General features: G+C 43.3%; 1 protein-coding gene across 1 annotated transcript; it reads left to right on the top strand.

Annotated features, from left to right (window-relative positions):
* The first annotated feature begins 341 nt into the window (after nt 1-341).
* LOC141768402 (desmoglein-2-like protein) lies at nt 342-27,962 on the top strand. The gene is made up of 15 exons (XM_074636693.1): nt 342-998; nt 4,867-4,995; nt 9,056-9,244; nt 10,949-11,090; nt 12,592-12,802; nt 12,930-13,056; nt 15,253-15,438; nt 17,044-17,109; nt 17,416-17,684; nt 19,212-19,354; nt 20,519-20,740; nt 22,508-22,762; nt 23,433-23,554; nt 24,624-24,914; nt 26,280-27,962. The coding sequence occupies exons 1-15, from the start codon at nt 342-344 to the stop codon at nt 27,354-27,356; spliced, it is 4,086 nt and encodes a 1,361-aa protein (XP_074492794.1). The 3' UTR covers nt 27,357-27,962.

The following is a 27,962-nucleotide window of genomic DNA, read 5'->3' as shown; positions in this document are numbered from 1 at the left end:
GCTCTATCCCCAGGGAGGGAGAGAGCGTACTTGGAAAAGGGCGTGCCCATGGGCTCCGTCCATCCCGCAGAGAGACCGTCACAACATGCCTGCCTCTCTGGGTGGGGTGCAGTGTGGCAGAACAAGACTGCTCGGAGACAGTGGTCTGCTCTGGACCGCACAGAGCATGTCAATGTGCTGGAGCGACGTGCAGTGCACCTAGCGCTCAAGCACTTCCTGCCATACCTGAGAGGGAAGCATGTGCTCGTCCGGTCGGACAACACATCGACCGTCTTTTATATAAACCACCAAGGGGGCACCAAATCTGCAGGGTTGCTGCAGACATCCCAGGCTCTTCTGACATGGGCAGCCTCTCGCCTGACCAGCCTACGGGCAATGTATTTGCCAGGGGAACGGAACCTTGTCGCAGATTTCCTCTCCCGTCACAAACCCCCGCCGGGGGAGGGGAGCCTTCACCCACAGGTGGTGCACAAAATATGGAGTCTCTTCGGCAGAGCAGAGGTGGATCTCTTTGCCTCAGAGATGTCAACCCACTGCCTCCTCTGGTTCTCCTTGAGGGAGAAGACCAGCCCTCTAGGTCAAGATACTCTGGCTCACACGTGGCCAGAGAGTCTCCTCTATGCCTTCCCACCGTTCCCTCTGATCCTACCAACGCTTCTCAGAGTGTTTCAGCAGGGCCACAGACTTCTCCTGGTGGCCCCCTTCTGGCCAGCAAGGATAGGGTTCTCACTGCTGCACAGACTCTGCTGCGGGACGCCCTGGCGCCTCCCCAGCAGAACAGACCTCTTATCTCAGCTGGGGGGTCAGATCTGGCATCCCGACCCCAGCCGCCTTCAGCTGTGGGTTTGGCCGCTGGAGGGCCCGACCCAATGCTGACTGATTGCATAGAGCCCGTCAGAAAGACTATTCTGAATGCCAGAGCACCATCTACCCGCCTGCAGTACGAGAACAGGTGGAAGTTGTTCTCTGAAGGGTGTACAGTTCAGAAAGAGGACCCAGTACATTGCTCGGTGCCTACAATGCTGAAGTTCTGCAGTCCCTCATGGAAGGTGGCCGGTCTCCATCTACACTGAAGGTGTATGTGGCTGCTATTTCATCGCAGCACGATAGGGTCGATAATAACACTGTGGGGAGCAACAGGCTTGTCTCTCTTCTTAAAAGGGGCTCTGCGGCTGCGTCCCCCGAGCACTCCGAGGGCTCCCGCATGGGACCTGCCCCTGGTGCTGGACGCTCTATGCTTGCCTCCCTTTGAACCCTTAGTACAGGCAGAGCTGAGGTGGCTGTCGGCCAAAACTTCATTTCTCCTTGCCATCACTTCTGCAAAGCGTGTAGGCGAGCTACATGCCTTGTCAGTGAACAATTCACGTCTGAGGTGGAACTCAGATGGCTCAGGTGTCACTTTGTGGCCAAATACAGCGTTCCTCCCTAAGGTGCTGTCACGATCACATCACAATCAGCCTATTCGGCTTGCCCAGTTTCAAACCCCTAAAGGAGATGGGGAGGTGAGGGCAGGGCTGTTATGCCCAGTGCGGGCCCTTAGAGCCTATGTAGAAGCCACCGCATGCATACGGCGGTCAGAGCAACTCTTTATCTGTTACGGCGGTCCCAAGAAGGGCTGTGCGCTCTCAAAGCAGCGCCTGTCCCAACTGGATCGTGGAAGTGATTTCCCACGCATACAAGGTGAATGACCGTTCTCCTCCATCCACAGTAAGGTGCCACTCTACCAGGAGTGTTTCCACATCATGGGCAACCCTGAGAGGGGTCCCCTTGGAGGACATATGTGCCGCGGCCTCAGGGACGTCACCGAGCACATTCTTCAGAGATTATAGAGTCAATGTGGCCACCCCCCATCCACTGGGCGTGGTCCTTCAGCCGAGTTCCTCTGCTTCATCTTTATGGGGTATGTACTCGAGGATTCCTCGTGACTCTGTTGTTATAAGTCATCCAGTGTTGAAGCACTGCCTCTGGCGGTCAGTAAGGATGAAATAGAACGATAGTTACGAATGTAACTACGGTTCTATGAATCCTGGATGACCGCCAGAGTTCTAGTCACTCAGAATCTCGTGATCCCGCGAGAAGATTCTGTAGGACTGATCTCGTGGATGACACCGGAACTTATACCTAAGGGTCATCCGAGGTCACACGTGACTTTGTTGATATTAATACTCGACCTGCGCATGCGCGAGACGAAGATATCCAGTGTTGAAGCACTGCCTCTGGCGGTCATCCAGGATTCATAGAACCGTAGTTACATTCGTAACTATCGTTTTATTGTCAGAGTACAGAGTGTACAAATACTGTCAGAGGGCTACAAACACAACAACAGTTTACTGAGAGCTTGCGCCACTTTTCAAACGGCACAGCACGCCGCCGTTTAGCATTTTCAGCGTTACCAACAAGCACAAGTATGTTCTGGTGTCCAAAAATCTTAAGACAACACAAAATGTCCGTGGAAGCCTGATGTATTTGTAAAATCGGGCGGTGGAAATTTATCTTTGACGTGGCTCACACATGGAATAAAAACATACATGTAGAAAAAAATACACACATGGGCTGGTGTTAAAAATAGAATAAACAAAATATACATGTACATATGTATATACACATACAGTAGATATTTGAGGTGATTCATGAACGGTGAAAGTGATTTTCTTTTCTTGTTACCTCCACCAAGGCCGAAGGCCTAGGAAGGAGGTTACGTTTTATTTTGCTTCTGTCCAGTTTGAATGAAGTGTTTTACGATGCTCCGCGACGTACAGCTGATCTGAACATAAAGAAAAACACATTTGGATGATGGCGCAAGCTGAACGGCGAGGGGAGGGGGGGGCAGCGACGTACATGAAACCTGCCTTGGCGGAGGTCTGCGCTCTCCGAGTGCACTTCTAGTTTCATTTCATTTTATTTTAGGTCTGTTAAAACTATTTCACAAAATATTAGAGAAGAACGTGAAAACAATGCATGAAATGTACTTTCTCCTTTCTTCTTCGCAATTTTTTGGATCTCATGACCCCTCATACCGCTGCTACAAGACTGTACACAATCTTAAATGTACTGTAGACATTTTTACTTGGCATGTTGCATGATAAACGTTAGCATGAGAACTGACATGTTTTCAGGATTTTTTTTGTGAGAGTGTGTCTCCTGGTGAACGGTAGATTGCAGAGACCTCACTGCAGCGTTCACCGTGGCCTGGAGGCAATCACGTGGAGTATTAGGGGTGTAAGGTTTCATCTACTACACCGGTGGGTGCTTGGCAAGTTGGAGCAAGGATTCAGTAAGAACAAGGACAGCTGGTTCAATCCGAGATATTAAAGCCTCTCCTCGACAAAAGGAATGAGGCTCTAACGGGTTTGGGGCAGAACTAGATATATTTGAAAGTGTTACTGGAATTAAATTAGAGTTTCTGCAGTTATTAAAAATATCCAATGCAGTCTGTTATATCTGTAGAGATCAAAATTCTAATTAACTGAAGACAAAAACTTTTTTGTTCTACTCAATGTAGATCATAAACACCTGAATATAAAATGACTCATTGAAATCGGCTGAGAAATGTAAACATTGTGGTGCTTTTTATCCAGAAAAAATCGCAGCTCTCGTTTACTTGTATTTATTTACAGGCCAGTACAGCGATTTTGCCATGGCGACGGGCTGACGCAGCCGTCCATCTATTCTATAGAATACAACGCACGTCTCGATGAAAAGAGCAAAACAAAAAAAGATTCTTTAGCCTATTTATGTAGCTTATGTATGCATTTATTTATTTAGCCTAGATCCTGATGTGCTCACATAATATTATACACTTTTAGAATGACCAGTCTATCTTCTTGGCTTTTATTTTGCCGTGTTTACTTTTACTTCCTGTCTGCCGTTTTTCATTAATAATTAAAAAGGAAAAAGACAAAAAGGAATTAGCAAAAAAAAAAAAAAAATTTAACAGTTTTCTTTTCTCGTTTTTTGATTCAGTAACCAAAAATGGAAAAACGTCTCTTTTTTATTTTTTTCATTTTTGGCTTAAACCCCCCCCCCAAAAAAACATGGTATTTCCGTTTTTTGGTTCTAGAGAAAACGTTATTAATGACACTTACGCAACAAACATACTTATTTTAACCCAAACCACAATCTTTTCCTAAACCTAACCAAGTAGTTTTGTTGCGCAAGTAAACCTATGCGCAAGTAAACCTACAGTATAACCTAAGTAAACCTATGTTGGAAGTTTATTTTGAAAAGATTCTGCGTGTAACCAGCGGAAACTATGCATTTCCTGTGAACACTGTATATTACTTTGAAAAGACACTATGCATGTAACGAGCGAAAAGTGATGCTAGAGGTCTACCTAGAGCGTCATAGAGCGTCGCAGGGCCGCTGACCAAGCGTTGGTATTTGAAGAGTTGGAAGCGAGAATGTGTTCCCAGGACACCAACACCCCGTCTGCAACAGCTGTGCCGTGTTAAGTCAAGTCAATTTTATTTGTTTAATCACAAATGTGCCTCGGGGCTCAGAGCAACACAATCTCCTTTCCACGCCAAATAGATAGAGCCAGAGCAACACGACCTCCTCTCCACGCCAGATAGATAGAGGCAGAGCAACGAGACCACCTCTCCACCATGGAACCTAGAGAGAGGACCATATGCGTGTTAGCATTTTGTTAGCAGCAGCTGCAGTATACATTCAGCTACAGTTGGGCTATGCACATCAGTGTAGTTCTGTAGAACAAAAGGGCCATCAGGTGTCACATTACACCGTGTCAACAGCTGTACTGATAAAACAGGCCTGAAATGTGCAGACAGTGTACAACACTTTCATACTGGTGAATGAACACTGCAGGATGTATGAGCTGCTGATGAATGTCCTCCTCTCTCTCTGCAGCTGTGGGGGTGTTTGGGAGGCGGTGCAGCCAGCGTCCCACATCTCAGACGCCACAAGAGGAACTGGATTGTCCCGGCAAATAAGCTTAAAGAGAACTTTGACTACAGTACAGCAGGCCATGTTGCCAAGGTAAGAAGTTCCCTCACATCACATCATCTCTGTGTTCTAACAGTATGTGTCTCTTCACACCAGCAAAGGCTTCATTTGAATGTCTCTACCACTATCAGGCAAAACAAGTTAGATTTATATTCATTATGTCGGCTTGGTAAACCCTACATTGTGACATAATCTAGTCCAGTGGTTCTCAAACTATGGTACACATACCACTGGTGGTACGCGGAGGAATCTCTTACTATCGATTCCTCTGTATTGATGTTTTTCCATAGTTACGCTTGCACAATGACGCAGACGCATGCCGTATCATGTTTCAGTTTGTTTGGGACCGGTGACACGGTGAAGAGAAAAAAAAGCGCTCAACAGCATGGCACTACTAAACCTGAGGGGGTGCACCCTTTTTTATTCTGGTTTAAATCAGCAGGAGGAGAGTTAGTAACTGAAAAGTGACGCTGACGGCTCAGACAAAGCGTCAGCATGTGACGCTAAACGAAGCCTCTGTTGCTGCGTTGGCCTTCTTTGTCGGTTTGGTAAACAGAGACTGTTGTCTTTTAAGCGTTGTTTTCAGCTGAGTTGTTTTCGGCATTGTCGGCGGTTGCTCACCGGTAGCTCGCTCGCCAACAATTAAACAAGTTGCGCTACTTTCACATTTCATGACATCAGCGACGCAGTAACATCAGGCGATGTTAGCAGACCAGCAAGCGTACACCAGATTTGACAATAACCGGAGAAAATAGCCAGGCCAATAAAAAGCAAAAAATATACAATTAATGATGGAATGGGTGATGACAAGTGTCTCATTTGCGGTGCGGGCGTGTAAGTCGGTAAAAGATGTAACGTCGAGTGCCACTTCACCAAAGTCCACGGCAAGTTTTCACTGGACTTTCCGGGTGGTAGCGGAAAATAACACTGACAGCTGCACGACAGGTCTTGCTTTGTTATAGTTCAGCTGGAGACTTAAGACTTATTAAAGAAGAAGACATGATTATAATTACTGTATCAATCATCCAACTCATAAATAAGACTTAAACAAAGAGACATGACCTTGAGACACAGGAAAGCTTTACATAAAAAGAGATTGCCAGGAGAAATGAAAATTGTAAAGCTTCCTGTTCAGGCTTGCCTTCTCTATCTTTAGTCTTCAGGGTACGTTCAAACTTTTCCTTTAGTCAAATAAATGTATGATACTTCCTGCCATCTCTGCCTCATTTGGATCTGTTCCCATCAGGCATCTCTGTACAGCACTCAGCTGTTGCAGAAGCAGACGGCAATCACAGGCATTCTCCAGTTATAAAGCAGTGCTGATCATGTACCCTAAACAAATACAACACAGTACCCTTTTCTTGTAGCCAAGTAACTCCAGAAATTAACTACATACTGGATCACTGTCGCCTCACAACAAGAGGATCAGAGGTTCGAATCCGGTTTGGGGCCCTCTGTGTGGAGTTTGCATGTTCTCCCCATGTTAGCGTGGGTTTCCTCCCACAGTCCAAAGAAATGGAGATTAGGTAGCAACAGGTAGGAACTTGAATAAATCCAGCTGTTTGAAGGAGATGTTTTCACATCAATATAAAATAGATATTAGAGAGGGAATTATGACCTGTTTAACTTCATAACAACTTTCCAAGATTTTTTCTAATCAAAGCAAATATTTAAATAATCTTAATCATTTGAATTGTGTGTTTTTATGCAAATAACCACTATACATGACAATAACAAAGTACAGTACTGTGTACACTACCCTCCCTCAGCCAAAAAATAGGGTTCCCCCAGAAGCCACAGTGTAATTCCAACACTGTAATTTACCGTGAATATATTGTTTTTTTTCTGTAAAATATATCGAACATTGAATGACTTCAGATCTAAAATTTGATTTCTTCATTTAGCGCAGAGATTTCAAAAGTGGCAGATACAATTTCTGAGTGGCAGACAAAAAAAAAAATACTTGCCTGCCACAGTGGCAGGAAGTGAAAAAAGTTAATTTCAGACCCTGGCAGTAGGAATAGGACAGGAGTTATAAAAAACTGTAGTTTCTGAATATATGGTTGTCTGAAAGGTTTGAAATACTCCCCATTTTGCTTATTTTGAGTGTTTTATATGTGTTTTCTATCTGTTTAAATGCTTTTTATGCTTAAATGCGTTCTATGTTTTACTGTAAAGCACTTTGAGTTTACCTGTGTTCGAAATGTGCTATACAAATAAAACTGATAGTGTTAGTGGGAGATGGTGGTTTCAGTAAAATGTCAACACGCGATGTCTGTATTAAACTAGACCAGGATCCCTCTCTAACCTTAACCAAGATCTGCCAGTGCCTAACACAACCTTAAAGCCGTTTTATCATGCTGTAGTCACTACCAGCTCATATTGCAACAAAGCAGTTATTTTTCCTGGGGGGCCACATGAGAAACCCAGATTGTTGCCAGGGGCCAAACAAATTCTGTCAGACGTAACCTTTATTTTATCACTACATTAATTTATAGAAAAGATACTGCACACTTATTTGTCAGCATTTATTGTAATGAAATATTCCAAACAGCATGTTATTAAGAAAATGACATTATATGCAGGAGTTTTTGAACTGTACAGGACTGACTGTTTTGGGTAGTAATGTTTTCATTAACAAAACTTAACAAAACAGAGAATCCCCCAGCATGCCAACATATAAAAACATGCACTGCAGGTCCAAAAAGCCCTATTTTTTCGGGGCAGGGAGGGTAGCCTACTGTACTGTACTTTGTTATTGTCATCTATAGTGGTTCATTTCAAATGATCATGATTATTTAAATATTTTGATTAAAAAAAATCTTGGCAAGCTGCTTAGAGCTAGTTTTAGGAAGTTAAACAGGTCATAATTCCCTCTCTAATATCTATTTTATATTGATGTGAAAACATCTCCTTCAAACTACTGGATTTATTCAAGTTTCTCACCAAAACTACATTTTACGAGATTACATTTGAACACATCATGACACATCACGTTGTAATTGACCTTCGCCCAATAGTCATTTTTCCTGAGCCAACTTTGAACGCCTCATAGTAATAACTCGATGGCACCTCCGTTAACGTTCGTATCTCCAGTATTTAGCCAGTCAGGACTGTGCTGCCCACCGGCTGCTAACAGCTAACGTTACTAACTCTCCTCCTGCTGATTTCAACACAGATTTGTTGTTCACAGTGTCACAAACTGGCTCAGGGAATGTGACAAAAAGGGAGTCCACGCAAGGTTATATATAAAACCAAACAATTTATTAAACTAAGGTTAACATAAAATGAACAATGGAGTGTGTAGATCAGTAATGTCATCAAATGAATGTAGTGCATGGATGTGTGGCTTATGTGCTGTGGCGGTGTTGAAAGCGAAGAACCAAACAAAGGTAATGCCAGGTGGATGTGGCTGCAGGAAGAGAGGGAGACAGTGAGCACATGGGTCAGCTTTTATAGCCTGGAAGGCCCAGTTGAGCTCAATCAAGCTGACGACCCTCCCTTGTCAGCCAACTGCCTGTTGAGGTTGGCCAGGGCAGCCTCCAAGACAGGGGGAGGGGCGTCACAACAGTGTCACTTTATCAGGGAAAAATAGGGTGCATCCCTCACGTTTAGTAGTGCCACGCTGTTGAGCACTTTTTCTGCTCTCCACCGTGTCCCCGGTCCAATACAAACTGAAACATGGTACGGCGTGAGTATGCGTCACTGCGCAGCGTGACTGTTGGAAAGCATCAATAAGAGGAATCGATAGTCAGAGATTCCTCCGTGTACCACTAGAGAGAGCACGCGTACCACCGGTGGTACGCGTGCCATAGTTTGAGAACCACTGAAATATGCGGTCAGTGAACATTTTACTTAAAACCAGGTCAGATGTTTGAGGTGAAACTCCTGAACGTAAGCAGATGGTGTGTTTGTGGTCTTGTTTAAGGCATGAAGGTGAAAACGCTGGAGGTCTTATTGAGTTATCGGTGGTATTAAAATGCATTTAAACAACACTTTGTTCAAAAATATCTTTTTGTTTAACAATGTACACGCGTGTGTGACAGACGACATCGATTAAAATGCTCATCATTGTTGTTGTGATCATTCTCAGATCAGGTCAGACTGGGATGAGGAACAGATCCTGTACTACACTCTGCTGGGCCCTGGGGCCAGTAAACGACCATTGAACCTGTTTGTTGTGGAGGAGGCCACTGGACTGGTGCACATCCGAGGAACACTGGACCGAGAGGAGAGGGAAACTTACATTGTGAGGACACAAGTCATTACACATCTACTCACTAATTGATCAACTACAATTCAATATAAGATGGGGGTGTAACGACGCGTTTTTACAATGATACGATTTCCATGGTTCCGATACGATTCAAGGACGATATATGGCTCATCTAGAGATACGATACGATACGATACGATTCAATGATTTGAAATTGATACAGTAACTTTTTTTGCCAAAACTTCAGTCAGTGTGACTGTGAAATAAATATCTGATACTGGACAGTGCAGGTCAGGATTCCTCAAAGTTTTTCTTGTAAGGGAATCAGGGATAAATTAATTACAGATATAAACAAGTAAACAATGATTAATGGCAAATACATACAGCTTTTATTAGAAAACAATAAAAAAGTGAAACTGCAGGACCTGCTGATTCAGTTCTCAAGATACAAGGCAGTGCAATATTTAACATTAAAATATAATAAACCAACTTCTATTCAAGTTAAATGAACAGAAATTGAACCTGCTGCTTCTGTCCTCATTTCAATATAAACGGTAGAGCAATAATACAGAGATCAACAGCTGATAGTGATCAAACCGATGATAGTGATCAAACAGCTGATAGTGATCAAACCGATGATAGTGATCAAACAGCTGATAGGGATCAAACTGATGATAGTGATCAAACAGCTGATAGTGATCAAACCGATGATAGTGATCAAACCGATGATAGTGATCAAACAGCTGATAGTGATCAAACAGCTGATAGGGATCAAACCGATGATATAGATCAAACAGCTGATAATGATCAAACAGCTGATAGGGATCAAACATCTCATAGTGATGAAACAGCTGATAGGGATCAAACAGCTTGGAGCAGAATCATTCCTCTACAAACGCTGTTTAAATAATCTGCTGATAGTAATCCAGTAGTCCACCTACAGGGTTCATTTGGGCTCTTTTTATACATGAAAACATCTGGAACAACATTTTAAAACTACGTTAGACTAACGTTAGCTGAATTTCTGTTTTGTTTTTTACTTTACTCACGTCGTGATAATTTGCCTCGCGGACCGTCTGCTCTCCGGCTGGATACGTGAGTCTGATGCTGCGTGCACATACAGTAGATATCATGACGGGGAAAGGAAAGTCATTTTCTCCGAATGAAAAAACAACAGCGCACGGGGAAAGCTCCTGTGGGTGAAGCCGCCCTCGTCAAGTGGACTGATAGCGCCTGAAACTCTGCCGACTGGCTCCTCTACCGGGTGAGAGAGCGAGGAGTTGAGCAAGCTGGCGCCTGTTTGGAGAGTGAACCGGAGTAACGTTTAACATTTCTTTACTAATAAAAGTGCTAAAAAAACAAACACTTTCATTCAACGTTTGTCGTCCTTAAATACAAGGTGCCAATCCTTAGTATCGATACAATCGATATTTGCGTTTCAAATTGATTTTATATCGATATACGTCTCGGGTGAAGGACAACTTGCCGAGTACCTATCGATGTAGTCGGATCGTAGGAATATAAATCGATACATCGATGTAGTAGATGAATCGTTACACCCCTAATATCAAATAATAAAGCGATACAACTGATAGTGAGTAAATTCACAGAAATGTTCCAGTGGTGGAAAGTAACTAAGTACATTTACTCAAGTACTGTATTTTAGTACAGTTTTGCGGTACTTTACTTGAGTATTTCTATTTTATGCTGCTCTTATCTCTTACTTTTGTTAGTTTCAGTTTCAAGTGTGTGTTTATTTCTGTTCAACAGCTGAAGGGAGTGGCCAGATTTCATAACGGCAGTGTGGCTGAAGGCAGTATAGACCTGAGGTTTGATGTGGACGACGAGAACGATAATCCACCTGTTTTTGTCCCCGTACCTCCGGCTACAGTCAGTGAGTCCAGTCCAGCAGGTAAAACATGTGTTCTGTCCTCATCAGCACTCAAAATACAAATGCTCTCTTCTTTGAAGGTAGGGTCGGCGATGTTGGAAAGCTAGCATAATTTGGAAGTAGCATCGCCTCAGGAGCTTCGTCTACAGGGGGGGTCCTGCTGCTACTGGTTTTGTTTCCCTCACTAAAATTCCTTCATTCCTGATTCCTTGATGAATGAAAGGCAGCGTTAAAGACCGAAATCACACAGAATAATGTCATCACAGTTAAAACCACAACCACAGCTCTTTTCTGTTTACCTCGTGTTATCCCTTGCTAATAAATCTTTTATGTGCCAGGATTTTATCATGACCATCAATATTAATTTGTTCTATTATTATATTTTGTTTTATATTTTATCTTATTATGCATCAGTATGCCATCAAAGAACTCCTGTTTTTCCACAGCTGATCATTAAAGAGACTGTCTGTAAGAATCAGAAATTGCTTGTTAACGGTGACACCTGTGGCCGTTAAGTCAACGAAAGTCAGCGTCCTGTTGCTCGCGCTTGCTCTACATAGACATGAACGAGCATCGCTCAAAACAGTGAAGCAACACACGTCAGCTAAAACCACAATATCACTCTATATTTCAGCTGCTTGGCAGTAATGTTAGCTGACCAGACGAAGGTCTCTCCATGAATCAATGCTGATCCCAGTTTTGGCTTTTCCTGCCTCAGCTTCCCGACCCCGGCCGGAGGGAACAGGGGAGACACTGGAGTTTTGGTCGGAGACGATAACGTTTCTCTCTGCGGAGCCCCGTCACTTCACAAGACACGAGAAACCTCTGTTGGTCTGGAGGAGCTGCAGCATTTATTTCTGCACAAACGTCCACTGTACCTCTCTAGATATTCTCAGAGCTAAACTAACTCTCCTGCAGTGGGTGGTGTGCGCGCATGCACGTGAGAGTGGAGCGGAAGAGTGAGAACGAGCGTGGTGTGTGAGTGAAGGCAGGCAGAGGAGCAGAGTACAGCAGAGACTCCGGCCCTGGAGACCAAAGCTACGGTCTCCTCTGTGTCTTCTGACCGTGGTCGGGGGGCTGAAGCAGGAGGAGTTAACACTGTTTTGCAAGACGGGCTTCACTAGATATAACTTTAGGGTTTTGGTGCTTCCGTGTAGTTTGTGTTGGAGTCTGAACAGCGTGGCCACACGTGAGCACGCATAGGACACCGACCCGCAATGATTCATAAGAGTGTAAGTGTAAGAAGTTACAAACTGTCCCTTTAACAGAGTCATAATCCCAGAATCGTCTGTGATTAGTCCCCTACTTCGCCAGACAGTTGAATCCTCCCCAGAGAGATGTGAGCCTGATGGTGACTCCTGCCCACCTTCAACATTAGCTCTCAGCTCTGCCGCTCAATGTTAGTGATGTTGACTAAACTACTATGCTGGTACGACCTCCTCTACTGCTGTCCAAAGCAGAGGATTACAACGTTGTTATCTGGTATGAAAAAGCTGCTAAATGTTATCTTCTTCTGGGTTTTTTTTTGGTGCAGGGACTCTGGTTGGCACGATTACAGCTACCGATGCAGACAAGGCTAACTGTTCCCATTCAAAGATCGCCTACAGCATTGAGAAGCAGGAGCCCTCTGACGGCACAGACCTCTTCTACATAGACAGAGACACCGGAAACATCTACGTCAAAGAAAACACCTTAGACAGAGAGGTCAGACAGATACCGGTGGTGGAAACATTGTAAACGGATTCAAGTTCCATATGCCTTACATCGACTATAACACATTTGTAGATGGTTGATAGGATTGATGAGTTCATCTCTCATTGAATGATATGTTGAGTCCTCTGTTTTCCCACAGACACAAAGCTCCTACATTTTAACAGTTAAAGGAAGTGATATGAACGGAGCTCCTGAAGGCAACACAGGCACCGGGACTATACATGTCAAAGTAGGGGACATCAATGACAACGTACCCACGCTGGACAAAGACCAGGTATCAAACTGTGACTTAGTTTCCATGGAAAATATTGTGATATGAAATAAGTAAGGGATAATGTACAGCGAGCCGGTCATTGTTGGGAAATAAACCCAGACAGGCTGATGCAGCGCCCGACACGAAGCAGACGCCCTGCTAGCTGTACATTATCCCGAATGAGATCAATAAGAAGAAAGAAATCAATAATTTGACACAAAAATGGTCGTCCAGAGTCTGCCATCAGAACTGCGTCCATAGCAACGGTCTGTCATAAAGAAATAGCCGTAGAATGTAGGGGTGTAACGATTCATCTACTGCATCGATGGATTTATGGATTTATATTCCTACGATACAACTACATCGATAGGTACTCGGCAAGTTGTCCTTCACAGGAGACGTATATCGATATAAAATCGATCTGAAACGCAAAAATCAATTCTATCAGCACTAAGGATTTGCACCTTGTATTTAAGGACGACACACGTTATATGAAAGTGTTTTTTAGCACTTTTATTAGTAAAGAAATGTTAAACGTTACTTCGGATCACTCTCCAGACATGCGCCAGCTTGCCGGCTCTGCAACGCGAGCACGCATCCATGGCGTGCATGCAGACGAACGGCGCACTGGACTCCTCCTCTCTCACCCGGTAGCGGGTGACGGGCGTCGGTCTGCAACCTGGCTGCATGTTTCAGGCGCTATCAATCCACTTGACGAGTGCGGCTTCACCCACGGGTGCTTTCCCCGTGCGTTTTGTAATTCAGAGAAAATTACTTTCCTTTCTCCGTCATGATATCTACGTGCATCACACAGCATCAGCCTCACGTATCCAGCCGGAGAGCAGACGGTCCGCGAGGCAAATTATCACGACGTGAGTAAAGTAAAAAAACAAAACAGAAATTCAGCTAACGTTAGTCTAATGTAGTTTTAAAATGTTTTTCCGTATGTTTTCATATCTGAAAAGATTCCAAATGAACACTATAGGTGGACTACTTGATTACTATCAGCAGATTATTTAAACAGCGTTTGTACAGGAATGATTCTGTCCCAAGCTGTTTGATCATTATCAGCTGTTTGATCACTATCAGCTGTTTGATCCATATCAGCTGTTTGATTACTATCAGCTGTTTGATCACTATCAGCTGGTTGATCACTATCAGCTGTTTGATCACTATCAGCTGTTTGATCACTATCATCGGTTTGATCCCTATCAGCTGTTTGATCACTATCATCGGTTTGATCACTATCAGCTGTTTGATCACTATCATCAGTTTAATCCACCGTTTCTATTGAAAATGAGAACAGAAGCAGCAGGTTAAACCACTGCTTATTTAACTTGAATAGAAGTTGGTTTATTATATTTTGTTAAATATTGCACTGCCTTGTATCTTGAGAACTGAATCAGCAGGTCCTGCAGTTGCACTTTTTATTATTTTCTAATAAAAGGTATATGTATTTTGCCATTAATTGTTGTTTACTTGTTTATATCTGTAATTAATTTATCCCTGATTCCCTTACAAGAAAAACTTTGAGGAATCCTGACCTGCTCTGTCCAGTATCAGATATTTATTTGACAGTCACACTGATTGAATTTTTGGCAAAAAAAGTTACTGTATCGATTTCAAATCATTGAATCGTATCGTATCGCTCTGGATGAGCCAAATATCGTCCTTGAATTGTATCGGAACCATGGGAATCGTTACACCCCTACGCTCTAAGTACCTCTCTAGCAGACCTGGGACCAGCTGACCACCTGCCTCTTAACGGATCATGATGCAAATTAAACTACCCAAGGGAACGGGGGCTAAAACACCAAATCCATACCACTTATATCTACACATTTGCTTTAAGAGCTAAGTGATTAGCTCTTTATATCTCATTTCATCTGTAACCAAAGTGTAAAAACAATAATTTGCTGTATTACGGAGGTTATGTTGACTATTTCTTGGCCGGGAGCATAACTTCCTGGCGTCTCGCAGGTTGCCAGGCAACTATTTTTACGAATTAGTAATATAAGGTGGTAAACGGTGAGCTTTAGTGGTGCTGCGGGGCCATACCAGCTGTTTGGCCCTGTTTCCAGTCTTTGTTCTAAGTTAAGCTAACTGTAGCTTCATATCGAACAGATAGACACGAGAGTTATATCGATCGAGAAGTGAATAGTAATTTCTTCAAACTTTTCAGTGATGATGGTAAAATGAAAACTATGTCTTGTGCAGTACACAGCTAGAATTGTGGAGAACACAGCCCACGTGGAGGTCATGAGGTTCAAAGTGCAGGACGACGATGAGGAGAAAACTGACAACTGGGTGGCTGATTTTGATATCGTCGCTGGAAACGAAGACGGGATATTCAGCATAAAAACGGATCCCAAAACCAACGAAGGTGTTCTGATGCTTGAAAAGGTACACATATTTTTTGTATTCTGTCACCATTTCTACATTTTAAAGAGACGTCTGTGACTAAATAACGCTTTATTCTTCACTGACCATGTTTGATCTGAATGCTGATTGTGATTCGATGTTACATTCTGCTCTGAACAAATTAGCAGGTAGCATTATCAGATAATAAATCAGACACAAGTTCATTTCCTTCTTATATTGACATATGAAATAATGTCTTAGTTTTTCAGAGGAATTTGTGTCCTCAACAGAAATCAGACTACATAGAAAAATATATGATTGGGGGGAGATGCCCCAAGGGGTATTTTGCCCCAGAAATCAAAATCTCTTAATTGTTTTTTACCAAAATGTTCCTCTGTGTCTATCTTTGTCAAAATCCTTTTAAAACCAATGAGGGAAATTTTGAACAACTTACTTCATAATCTGTTGGTGTAGATTTTGATGAATACATGGGCTCACTGACTGATATCAGTCTTTAGTTAAGAACATACACCGATCAGTCATAACATTATGACCACCTGCCTAATATTGACTAGGTCCCCCTTTTGCTCGCCAAAACAGCCCTGACCCGTGAGACTCCACTAGACCTCTGAAGGTCTGCTGTGGTATCTGGCACCAAGCCGTCAGTAGCAGACCCTTTAAGTCCTGTATAAGTTGCGAGGTGGGGCCTCCGTGGTTCGGACTTGTTCGTCCAACACATCCCACAGATGCTCCATTGGATTGAGATCTGGAGAATTTGGAGGCCGAGTCGACACCTCGAACTCGTCGCCATCCACATGATGTTAAAGAAAACGTGATTCATCAGACCGGGCCACCTTCTTCCATCACTCCGTGGTCCAGTTCTGATGCTCACGTGCCCATTGTAGGCAGTGGACACGGGTCAGCATGGGCAGCCTGACCGGTCTGTGGCTACGCAGCCCCATACGCAACAAACTGTGTGTTCTGACACCTTTCTATCGGAACCAGCATTAACTTTTCACCAATTTGAGCTCCAGTAGCTCTTCTATTGGATCGGACAACACGGGCCAGCCTTCACTCCCCACGTGCATCAATGAGCCTCGGGTCTGACCCTGTCGCCGGTTCACCGGTTTTCCTTCCTTGGACCACTTTTGGTAGGTCCTGACCACTGCAGACCGGGAACATCCCACAAGAGCTGCAGTTCTGGAGATGCTCTGACCCAGTCGTCTAGACATCACTATTTGGCCCTCATCAAAGTCGCTCACATCCTTACGCTGGCTCATTTTTCCTGCTTCCAACGCAAAATTCAAAGTTCAAAATGTTCACTTGCTGTCTAATATATCCCACCCACTGCCAGGTGCCATGGTAACGAGATAATCCATGTTATTCACTTCACCTGTCAGTGGTCATAATGTTATGGCTGATCAGTGTATTTTCCACCGTACAGTCTTTCCTTCATTTGAAGAAATCCAACAGCATTGTCATTCAACGGACACATATTGGCGATTGGCTAACTAATAGACAACATATTTTTTACCACAATCATAATAGTCCAACGTGACTTTTAGGCCTACTATAATAAGCAACTTAGTTTTGTCTTTTAATGACTAAACATGTCAAGAAATCTGTCCAATCTGTTTCTCCTTGCAGCCTGTTGATTTTGAGGAAAATCCTGATATCAAGCTGGGAGTGGTAGTATCCAATGTTGCTCCAGCTGTGGGGGATGGAGGCGGTGATGGTGAGGGTCAAGGAGGAGGAGGAGGAGGAGGAGGAGGTCAAGGAGGTGGTGGTGGTGGAGGAGGTGGAGATGGAGGAGGGGGTCAAGGAGGAGGAGGTCAAGGAGGTGGTGGTGGTGGAGGAGGTGGAGATGGAGGAGGGGGTCAAGGAGGAGGAGGAGAAGGAGGGGGTGGAGGTGATGGAGGTGGTGGAGGAGGAGGAGAAGGAGGGGGTGGAGGTGGTGGAGGAGGAGGAGGAGGAGGAGGTGGAGATGGGGGTGGAGGTGGTGGAGGAGGAGGAGGTGGAGATGGAGATGGAGGAGGGGGTCAAGGAGGAGGAGGTCCAACCGGAGCTAGTGGCTCAGCTACAAGCCAGTCAGGGAAAAAGAGGCCAAAAAAGGGCAAACTTTACCCGGTGAACATCGCAGTGCTGAATGAGCCCGAGGGGGTCTCCTTCAAACCCTCAGTGAAGCCCGTCTCTGTGTCAGAGAACCCGGAGGAAAATCCATTAATGAAGGTGATCGCCGTCTTTGCAGCCACTGACTCTGACACCGGAAAGCCTGCAGAAAATGTTCGGTGAGATGAATTCACACTTCCATAAATGCATATTCATAAAAATAACTCAAATAATGTGGAAATAGATCAGACACATTGTGGTGGAATGTGTCCCTGGCTATGTTTATGAAACTAGTTTGCCATTTTGTTCAAGATAACAGGACTTCTTCTTGTCCTGCAGCCACATTATGGGCTCTGTGAGGAATGCAGCCTGGTGTCCTAAAAAGTTATGTTCCCATACAACAACACTGCTTCGTCAATGAGGGAAACGTATTTTCTTCCGGAGTTGTTTTTGACATATAAATATGTTTCTAATCAGAGTCTGCTGAAGTCTGCGTAGGGAGCAGGTCGGGGTGGTTGTTGGACGGGTCAAACAACTCCCTGGATTACAGTTGCCGTTTTAGACAGTTTTAAAGAACGTTGTAAATTGAAACAAAACAAAACAAAAAAAACAACGAAACTACTTGGTTAGGTTTAGTAAAAAAACATCTTTTATCTTAAAGGGACTGTTTGTAAGTTCTTACACGTATAAATCATTGCGGGTCGGTGTCCCATGTGCGCTCGTGTGTGGCTACGCTGTTCAGACTCAGACTCCAACACAAACTACACGGAAGCACCAAAACCGCAAAGTTCTATCTAGTGAAGCCCGTCTGTTAAACAGTGTTGGCCACGGTCGGAGGACGCGGGGGAGACCGTAGCTTTGGTCTCCAGGACCGGAGTCTCTGCTGTATTCTGCTCCTCTGCTCCTCTGCCTGCTTGCCTTCACTCACACACCACGCTCGTTCTCACTCGCTCAGCTCGCTCAGCTCGCTCCACCTCACGTGCATGCGCGCACACTCCACACTGCAGAAGAGTTAGTTTAGCTCTGAGAATATCTAGTGAATGTACAGTGGACGTTTGTGCAGAAATAAATGCTGCAGCTCCTCCAGACCAACAGAGGTTTCCCGTGTCTTGTGAAGTGACGGGGCTCCGCAGCGATAAACGTTATCGTCTCCGACCAAAACTCCGGTGTCTCCCCTGTTCCCTCCGGCCGCGGTCGGGAGGCTGAGGCAGGAAAAGCCAACACTAGGATCAGCATTGATTCATGGAGAGACCTTCGTCTGGTCAGCTAACATTACTGCCAAGCAGGTGAAATATAGAGTGATATTGTGGTTTTAGCTGACGTGTGTCGCCTCACTGTTTTGACCGATGCCCGTTCATGTCTATGTAGGCGAGCGCGAGCGCGAGCAACAGGACGCTGACTTTCATTGACCTAACGGCCACATGTGTCTCATTTAACAAGCAATTTCTGATTCTTACATAGAGTCCCTTTAAAACGACTATGTTTGTTACGTTATAAAGCTACGGACGTAGTCTAACCTCCTTCCTACGCAGGCTATCATTACAAATGTATCTATGATACGTCAAAAACAATCCATGTCAAAACATAGTTCACAATGCAGTTTTGTCGTATAAGAATATCATTTTTAAGAGACAGGGCTGAAAATATATGACTGCTTTGATTGTTGTAATCTAAACAGTAAACGTTACTGCACATTGTTCCCACAGATATGCTAAAGGATACGATCCGGACAACTGGCTGTTGATTGATCCAGAAACAGCAGAGATTAGACTTCAGAAGGCCCCGGACAGAGAGTCCCCATTCTTGGTTAATGGAACTTACTACGCTAAAATACTGAGTCTGACTCAGGGTAAGTTGTTTATGGACAGTGGGTGTAGTCTTACATTTAGAGAGCTGAGCTCAAGACGGTTGGGGGTTTCTGGGCTTTTGAAGTTTGGGGATGCAGAGAAACTCGAAAGTTTTGGATTAGCCAATTAGCCTTCCTTTGAACTGTACTGTTGTTCTGCTGTGGCCAGAAGGGAAGACTTTAGGTCACTGCTTGAATAGTTAAAGTGGAAGTGAAGAGTTCAACCAAGTTAAGCTGGTTTACTAAATGGATTTCCACTCTAATGAACAATTATATTACTAACACTAGAATGGCACTCGGAGAGCGCAGACCTCCGCCAAGCTGCCCGAGTACGATTGCCCCCCCCCCTCTCCGTTCAGCTTGCACCATCATCCACGTGTATTTTTGTTTATGTTGAGATCAGTTGTACGTAGCGGAATGCGGATCATCACCAAAATCTAATGGATTGTTCATTGTGCCATTCAAACCCATCATGGACTTTTGGAGTAATCCTGCTAATAGACAAACAAACAAACAAACAAACCAACAAACCAACAAACCAACGCCGTTGAAAACATAACTTCCTTCCTAGGCCTTTGGCCTTGGTGGAGGTAATGACAAATGTCAGCATTTAAAAGAAAAAAGCAGCTTTGTTTCATCTTTGCTGCAGCTTTTGTGGCAAGAGCTTGTTTATTTTGTTCTTGGTTTAAACATTGTAAAACTTATCTTTACATGCAGGAACAATACAATAGTGTCCCCTCTTTTGTTTTCTTCTGTCCAGTGTCTCCTCAGTCTCTGTCTTTCACGGTCTCTACCGTTGTATCTGTGTAACTCAGCTGAGCCCAACCATTCTCATGACATCACAGGCCAGAGTACGGCAACATGGCGACGCTCTTGCCACAAAATCCATCTAGTAAACCAGCTTAACTCGGTTGAACGCTTCACTTCCACTTCAGAGCTCCATTGATATCAACACTGAACTACACGACTCCTGCTCGTGAAGGTTTTGCCACTACTACTGACCACAATATGAATCAACACCTACTGTGCAGCTTTATGCAACTTTCAGACATATTCAGCACTTTGCTTTAGTTTTCTAAAAGGTCAGGGGTAACAATTCACTGTGAAGGGTTGGATTCCACAAGGTTTGTTGTACTTGTGTACAAATGTTTTTTCTGATTCCCACAGAGGTGCCTCCTAAGATGGTCACTGGAACAATAGCGTTACAGGTGGGAGATGTAAATGATAACTGCCCCACGCTGACCGACCACATGGAGTACATCTGCTCGGACACTGAAGTGGTTAATGTCACTGCAGTGGATGAGGACGGAGACCCAAACTCAGCCCCTCTCAGCTTCCGCCTCGTCGCTGAGGAGAGCCAGGGGAAGTGGAGGGTTGAACCTTTAAATGGTATGATACCTTATTTTTTATTATTTATTATTTATTATTATCAGTTTCTGTAAACATTGTTTTGTTATCAAAACCTTCAACAAATGGTTTAATCCAGGGGTCAGCAACCTGCGGCTGTGGAGCCACATGCAGCTCTTCCAGTGGCTCCCTGTGGATTTTTAAAAATGGAAATGAATAACTGTTTTTTGTTTACATTTTCATTTTTATTTATCATTGTTGTAGGTCTATGGTATGAGTATTATTGAGGAAAAAAAAAATAATCGGAGATTTCGAGAATAAAGTCATAATATTATAAAGTAGTAATTATACGTGTTATTTTCTTTTTTTCTCGTAATGTTATGACTTTTTTGTCGTAAAATTCTAACTTTGTTCTCGTAATATTACGACTTATTTTTCTCGTAAAGTTCTGAGTTTATTCTCGTAATATTACGACTTTTTTTTCTCGTAAAGTTCTGAGTTTATTCTCATAATATTACAACTTTTTTCTCGTTAAGTTATGACTTTATTCTCGTAATTATTCGACTTTTTTTTCTTGTTAAGTTATGACTTTATCTCGTAATGTTACAACTTTTTTATCGTGAAGTTATGGCCTTATTCTCGTAACATTACGACTTTTTTTCTCGTTAAGTTATGACTTTATTCTCGTAATATTATGACTTTTTCTATCGTAAAGTTATGACTTTATTCTCGTAATGTTACGACTTTTTTTCTCGTAAAGTTATGACTTTATTCTCGTAATGTTACGACTTTTTTTCTCGTAAAGTTATGACTTTATTCTCACAATATAACTACTTTTTTTCTCGTAAAGTTATGACTTTATTCTCGTAATATAACGTCTTTTTTTCTCGTAAAGTTCTGACTTTATTCTCGTAATATTACGACTTTTTTCTCGTAAAGTTATGACCTTATTCTCGTAACATTACGACTTTTTTTCTCGTTAAGTTATGACTTTATTCTCGTAATATTATGACTTTTTCTATCGTAAAGTTATGACTTTATTCTCGTAATGTTACGACTTTTTTTCTCGTAAAGTTATGACTTTATTCTCGTAATGTTACGACTTTTTTTCTTGTAAAGTTATGACTTTATTCTCGTAATATTATGACGTTTTTTCTCGCAAAGTTATGACTTTATTCTCATAATATTACAACTTTTTTTTCTTGTTAAGTTATGACTTTATTCTCGTAATATTTAGACTTTTTTTTCTTGTTAAGTTATGCCTTTATCTCGTAATGTTACGACTTTGTTTTATCGTAAAGTTATGACTTTATTCTCGTAATATTACGACTTTTTTTCTCGTAAAGTTATGACTTTTTTCTCGTAATATTATGACTTTATTCTGGAAATCTCTGATTTCTTTTCCCTCAATGTGGCCCTAATACACCGTAGTACATTTGCTCTTTGGCCCTCACTGCATTAGACTTATATACTATATACTTAGACTATAAACTGTGTTACCTTCATCACAATGCTCAAATGTTTTGCGGCTCCAGACAGATTTCTTTTTGATTGTGGAGTCTAGATTATTTTTCTGTGTCAGTTAATTAGTCTGTTAAATAGGAGAGACAAAATATTCCAGAGTTAAGCAGGGAAGCCATTGGAGACCTGGTTCTTTAAAGTTTGGCATTTGGTTGGGGGCATTTTCCATTGGCCAGACAAACCCACTGTTCATGACACGAGGGTACATCAACAGTGAAAAAAGGAAACATCCACTGGCTCTGCCTGCCCTGGAACAGTAAGACTCCTCTCCTTCTCTCTTGCTCTTAGATACCAGTGCATCCCTCAGGACTTTGAGGCCGCTGTGGCCCGGTCACTACCAGGTTGCCTTAATCATCCAGGACAAGCAGGGTCTCGCCTGCCCAGACCCTCAGTACCTGGACCTACACGTGTGCTCCTGTGAGGAAGGAAAGGCCTGCAGAGCGTCAGGTTTACATGGTCAAGCAGCTTTTCTCAAGGAATCCTCATCTACGTTTGGAGGACTGGGAGTAGGGGCACTGATCCTGGGTCTTCTGATGCTGCTCGGTGAGTAGGAGTCGTGTTAGCATGTCTCAGGAAAACGGTGCCTAAAATACGCTGATCTAGGATTTAGGACTGTGGTTCAACCAGAATGAGCAGAAGTGATACAAATACTGAAGATACACTATCGATGGGCAGGATTATTTTACCCAGCAGTAGGCCTAGTGAACAATTACATTACATCTTCTCCATATGGCTGATGTTGAAAATGTAATAAACATAGTCATTATGAGTGTAAAAAATTATAAAAAAGAAAAGAAAAATAATTTAAAAAAGAAAAGAAACATTTTGAGGTTCAATTCGCCATATTTTTCTGTGTGTGTTATCTATCCATTCAGAAAGTTTAGGTTTATTCTTTGTCTCTACAATTTCTGCTGCCGCCCCAAAAACAATGGAGGTGAATGGAAATGAGTTCATTGATATTTTTAAAAACTCACTAGCTACTTTCTTCAGAAACTGTTCCTCTGACATCTGTTCACAGCGAGGTGTGTGAATTATTCAGAGTAACCCGGACATTATTTTCTTCAAGCTGTTGTTTTTAAATGTGATTTTTCTCAGCAAATAAAAATGAAACCATCTCCATGTCTAGATGTATCACTTGGAGTATAGTGCAAGAAAGTATTTTTAGTATGTGAACTGTAAACATTTTGCCTTCTGTTGTGGTTTCGTTTTTCAGTCGTAGCTTTCTTACTGATGACATGCTCGTGTGGAGGAGTGCCGCTGACTTTCTCCGAACTTCCTTTTGCTACCAGAGAACACTTGATTGTCTATCATACGGAGGGCAGAGGCGAGGACAAGGTAAATGTACTGTAAATGTCTGATTAGAGGAAAGCCCACTGTGCTTCTGCTTGACTCATCAGCGTGTATGCCATGATTGAATGTTGTAAAAACCAGCACCGATATTCAGACAAACCTCTGTTCACATCAGTCATAATAACTCACAGCACAGCAGGAGTGTTGTAGACAGGGACACAAAATAGAACGATATTGTACCGGGGACCTCCGCGTCGCCGGCATCGCTGCTTTTGCCAGACATCAGCGGGGTACAGCGCTCCAGAGAGGTGGTCGGGTGTCAGCTCCGCGCAAAGCAGTGGAACAAATTCACAGACACATCTTCGACAGTACGTTAATAATAAACTTTGCGTGTCTAGTCTGATAGTCTGTAGATATGTAGCCTATAAACAAGATATATTTTAATAAAATACAGTTGTACCGACAGGATACAGTAGAGCACAGAGGCCGCTTCCATGCTGACAAGCGCCCGTGTCGGTCTGTTTATTCACCTGAGGGGCGCGGTGATCCCGCGGATTCCAGCTGGACATCAGATGAGTAGGCGGTCCTTAATGTGGCCCAGGATGCATTCACGTACACACTGCTAAAAGAATGAGGTCATATGTGGCCCAGACAACCTCTGAATGTGGTCTGAAAGATCCGATCTCAATGCGTCTTGAGTGTGTTCACACCTGTACTTAGAGCTGTCCAATTGTGATCTGATCACTGAGGATGCATGTTAATACCAGGTCTGAACAGGGCCTATGATTCAAATGTGTCTGTATGTTGATATTGTGGTAGATGATGCGGGGTGTACTTCCTAAAGGGCCGCAGTTATCAGGTCACAGCACATATACAAGCTAAGGTCGTGCTATGTATTTGCCTTGAGGAAAAGTGCAAGTAGTCCCATACCTGCCTCTGATGTGAAAATGTTGCAGCAGCACCAGTTAATGATTCCTCCTGGAGATCTCCAGCTTAAAAAAGCACATTCGATGTTTATTAGTGATTGTGAGATAACTGGGTAGTCTGGCTTGAGGATCTACTGCAGCACACAAGTGAATATGTCTCCTCTCAAACTTTGTCCTTATTGCTTCAGGATGTCCCTCTGCTCAGCTCTCCAGTCCATATGATGCCTGCCGCCATATCTACTGGATGGGCCTGCAACGTAGCTTCCAACACCAAAGCAAACACGGCGGCTTCCTACGGTGATCTCATGATGGGCACTGCCAACAAAACGTACAAGTCCAGGGTCGGGGCTGACGGCAGGATCCAGGAGAGAAGCTTTGGAGAATTCAGAGAGAGCCAGAGAGAGGAACAACTGTTACTGTGTGATGGCATGGATGGCATTTCTCTGCCTGATGTGTTTCTGCATGATTACTACTCTCAGGTGAGGAACCATTGGTCTGATGCTCCTTCATCATCACTCTTACTTTCATTAGTTTGTTCATTGTTAATAATAATATTGGACTAACCCAAGGGTCAGCAACCTTTACTATCAAAAGAGCCATTTTAGGCAAAAAAAACAAACAAATCTGTCTGGAGCCGCAAAACATTTGAGCATTGCGATGAAGTTTATAGTCTAAGTATATAGTATATAAGTCTAATGCAGTGAGGGCCAAAGTGCAATCGGCAACTATTTTGATAGTCGATTAATTGGTTTGAGTATTTATTAATTTTTTTTGTAAAGTCAAAGTTCTCTGACTGCAGCTTCTTAAATGTGATTATTTTCTGGTTTCTTTCTTCCTCTATGACAGTAAATTGAATATCTTTGAGACATTTGAGGAAATCATCTCGGGAAATATTTGCAGGACAGTGTTGTAGAACATGCAGTGACTTGCAGAGCTCCATGAATGAATATACTACGGGGTTTTAATTGTGGATTACTATTATTATTTACAAATTACCACACCTTTCTTAACCTTTCTCTGTCTAAAATAAATATAAATGACATTTATAATGAAATGAAATGGCCATTATGAAAGGCAAACTCTATGTAGAAAGAAAGGGCTGAAATGCAGTTGAAATGCAGCTAGTGTGAACACCCGACGCGTGAATCACGCAGCCGCCACGCGCTCCTGAGGTTCCCAGTGTGGACAAAGCGTTAGACTGTCAATGTGTTTTTCCATTAGAAAAGAAAAGATAAAGATAAAGAAAAAGATTTAGAAGGAGAGCACAAGATAAGCTTACAATAAAAATGTATCAAGAGGAAATAAAGGAAGTTTGTGATTTCAAATTTGTATGTGTCATTTTGGATTCCCAAGTCAAATTTGATAAACATGTTAAAAGGTTATGTAAGACTGTTGTGGACACAGATAGGAGCTAGTCTAGTTATTAGAAAATATTAAAGATAATTATTAATATCAGTAAAATTTATGTTAATAAATTATCAAATATATTAATGATAATGGGGCACCAAATTATGTTGGTACACAAGCTCGAAAAGACATTAAAATAGCTATCAAAATGTCACAACCATGTCACAGGTAGAACGGCCACGCTCTCAGCTGTCATGACAGCTGGTACATTTTTAGGTAGATTTATCAGAGTTATCAGAGACTCATGTTATTTCAAACTGTGTAAATACTGTTATCAAAATGTTGCCTTGAGCACATCATTGCTGGTAATACGAGTTTTAGCGCGCAGATTTTTTCTGGCTGTGCTGGATGTCATCATTACTTTTTTTTTTATGAGAGGAACTGGCAGAGACCAGAGTTAACTAACCTTTCATTTTCTTTGTGTTAATGTGGTGCAGAAGGCGAGCTGTGCAGCAGAGAAACAGGCAGCGAGGGATTGTCTGTGCGAGTATGACTACGAGGGCCGGGGCTCTTCTGCTGGCTCGGTGGGCTGCTGCAGCCTCCTGGACTCTGACGACGACCTGCACTTCCTCGATGACCTCGCGCCAAAGTTCAAGACCCTGGCTGAGATCTGTTCTCCTCCTCGACCGTCATCACCTCTGAAAACTCAAAGGATTGTCACCCCAGAGGTGGATAAAGTTGACCACATTGTTGGGCCCTCATTGGAGACTAAACCGTCCAGCATCCACGGCAAGAGCCCAGAGCGTGACCAAAATGTCGGCATCAGTCAGTCATCCACCGGTGTCACGGTCTTTGATGGAACGGCGTCCAGCAGCGTGTATGGGCAAACATTCACCGGTGTCACAGGCTTTAATGGAACGGCCTCCAGCTGCATGCACGGGCAAACATCCATCTGTGTCCTGGGCTTTAATGGAACGGCCTCCAGCAGCGTGTATGGGCATACATTCACCGGTATCACAGGCTTTAATGGAACGGCCTCCAGCAGCGGCACCAGCAGCGTTGCTCAGTCGCCTCCCATTAGTCCCGTTACCACAGCCATGCTGCCCTCTCCTGGTCAGATGCTTGTACTACAGCAGCAGCCTGTCTACTACACCACCACCCCCATGATGCAGCCCATGCACTACATAGTCCAACCGCAGCTCCAGAGCACAGTGCTGCTGGCCGAAGCTCCCGTCAGCAACCTGCAGGGCATGATCCTGCACGGGGGAAACGCCGCCGGGACTTTAACTCTCGGTACAACGAGAGACAGAGACAGAGTGGTGGTGGACGAGAACTGGGGAGTGGGCCCAGCAGAGACGGCGATGGGCGTCAGAAGGGGCGGTCGAAGGATCAAGTCAGAGGCAGAGGGTGGAGCTAGGTCACGCCACACATACATACATACAGGGACGCTGACGGGCGGACACATCGGTGTGTTTGCAGCAGGGTCCGAAGAGGGACAGCTAGTGTTCACACAGAAAGGAGAAAAGAGGAGAACGAGGTCAGCAGCCTCGGCAGAAACGGGCTTCATGTGCTAGAAATCATTCTGAAATCACAGTACCACCAGACAAAACACCTTCTCATGTAACAATCCAAATTTCACTTTTGTACTGACACAGAATAATGTCCTTTTTATAGAATCTGAGTCAGCCGTGTAGTCATGATACTCTTTAGCCATGGCTGTAGGGATGCCACAGTTGGGCCATCAGTCCACCACAATTGTACAAACTAAAATGTCTCATTGGATGGATTGTTATGAAATATTACAGACATTGATGGTCCACAGAGGATGGTGATCGTCTGACTTTTCCTCTAGGGATGGATGCTATGTCCACACCTATTATACCAGGGGTCGGCAACCTTTACTATCAAAAGAGCCATTTTAGGCAAAAAAAATAAAATAAATAAATAATCTGTCTGGAGCCGCAAACATTTGAGCATTGTGATGAAGGTAACACAGTTTATAGTCTAAGTATATAGTATATAAGTCTAATGCAGTGAGGGCCAAAGTGCAAATGTACTACGGAGTATTAGGACCACATTGAGGGAAAAAAATCTGAGATTTCCAGAATAAAGTCGTAATATTACGAGAAAAAAAGTCATAATATTACGAGAATAAAGTCATAACTTTACGAGAAAAAAAG

This window comes from Sebastes fasciatus, chromosome 5, assembly GCF_043250625.1.
Source record: "Sebastes fasciatus isolate fSebFas1 chromosome 5, fSebFas1.pri, whole genome shotgun sequence".
In the NCBI taxonomy this organism is placed as follows: domain Eukaryota; kingdom Metazoa; phylum Chordata; class Actinopteri; order Perciformes; family Sebastidae; genus Sebastes; species Sebastes fasciatus.
This window is presented reverse-complemented; position numbering and strand designations above follow the sequence as displayed.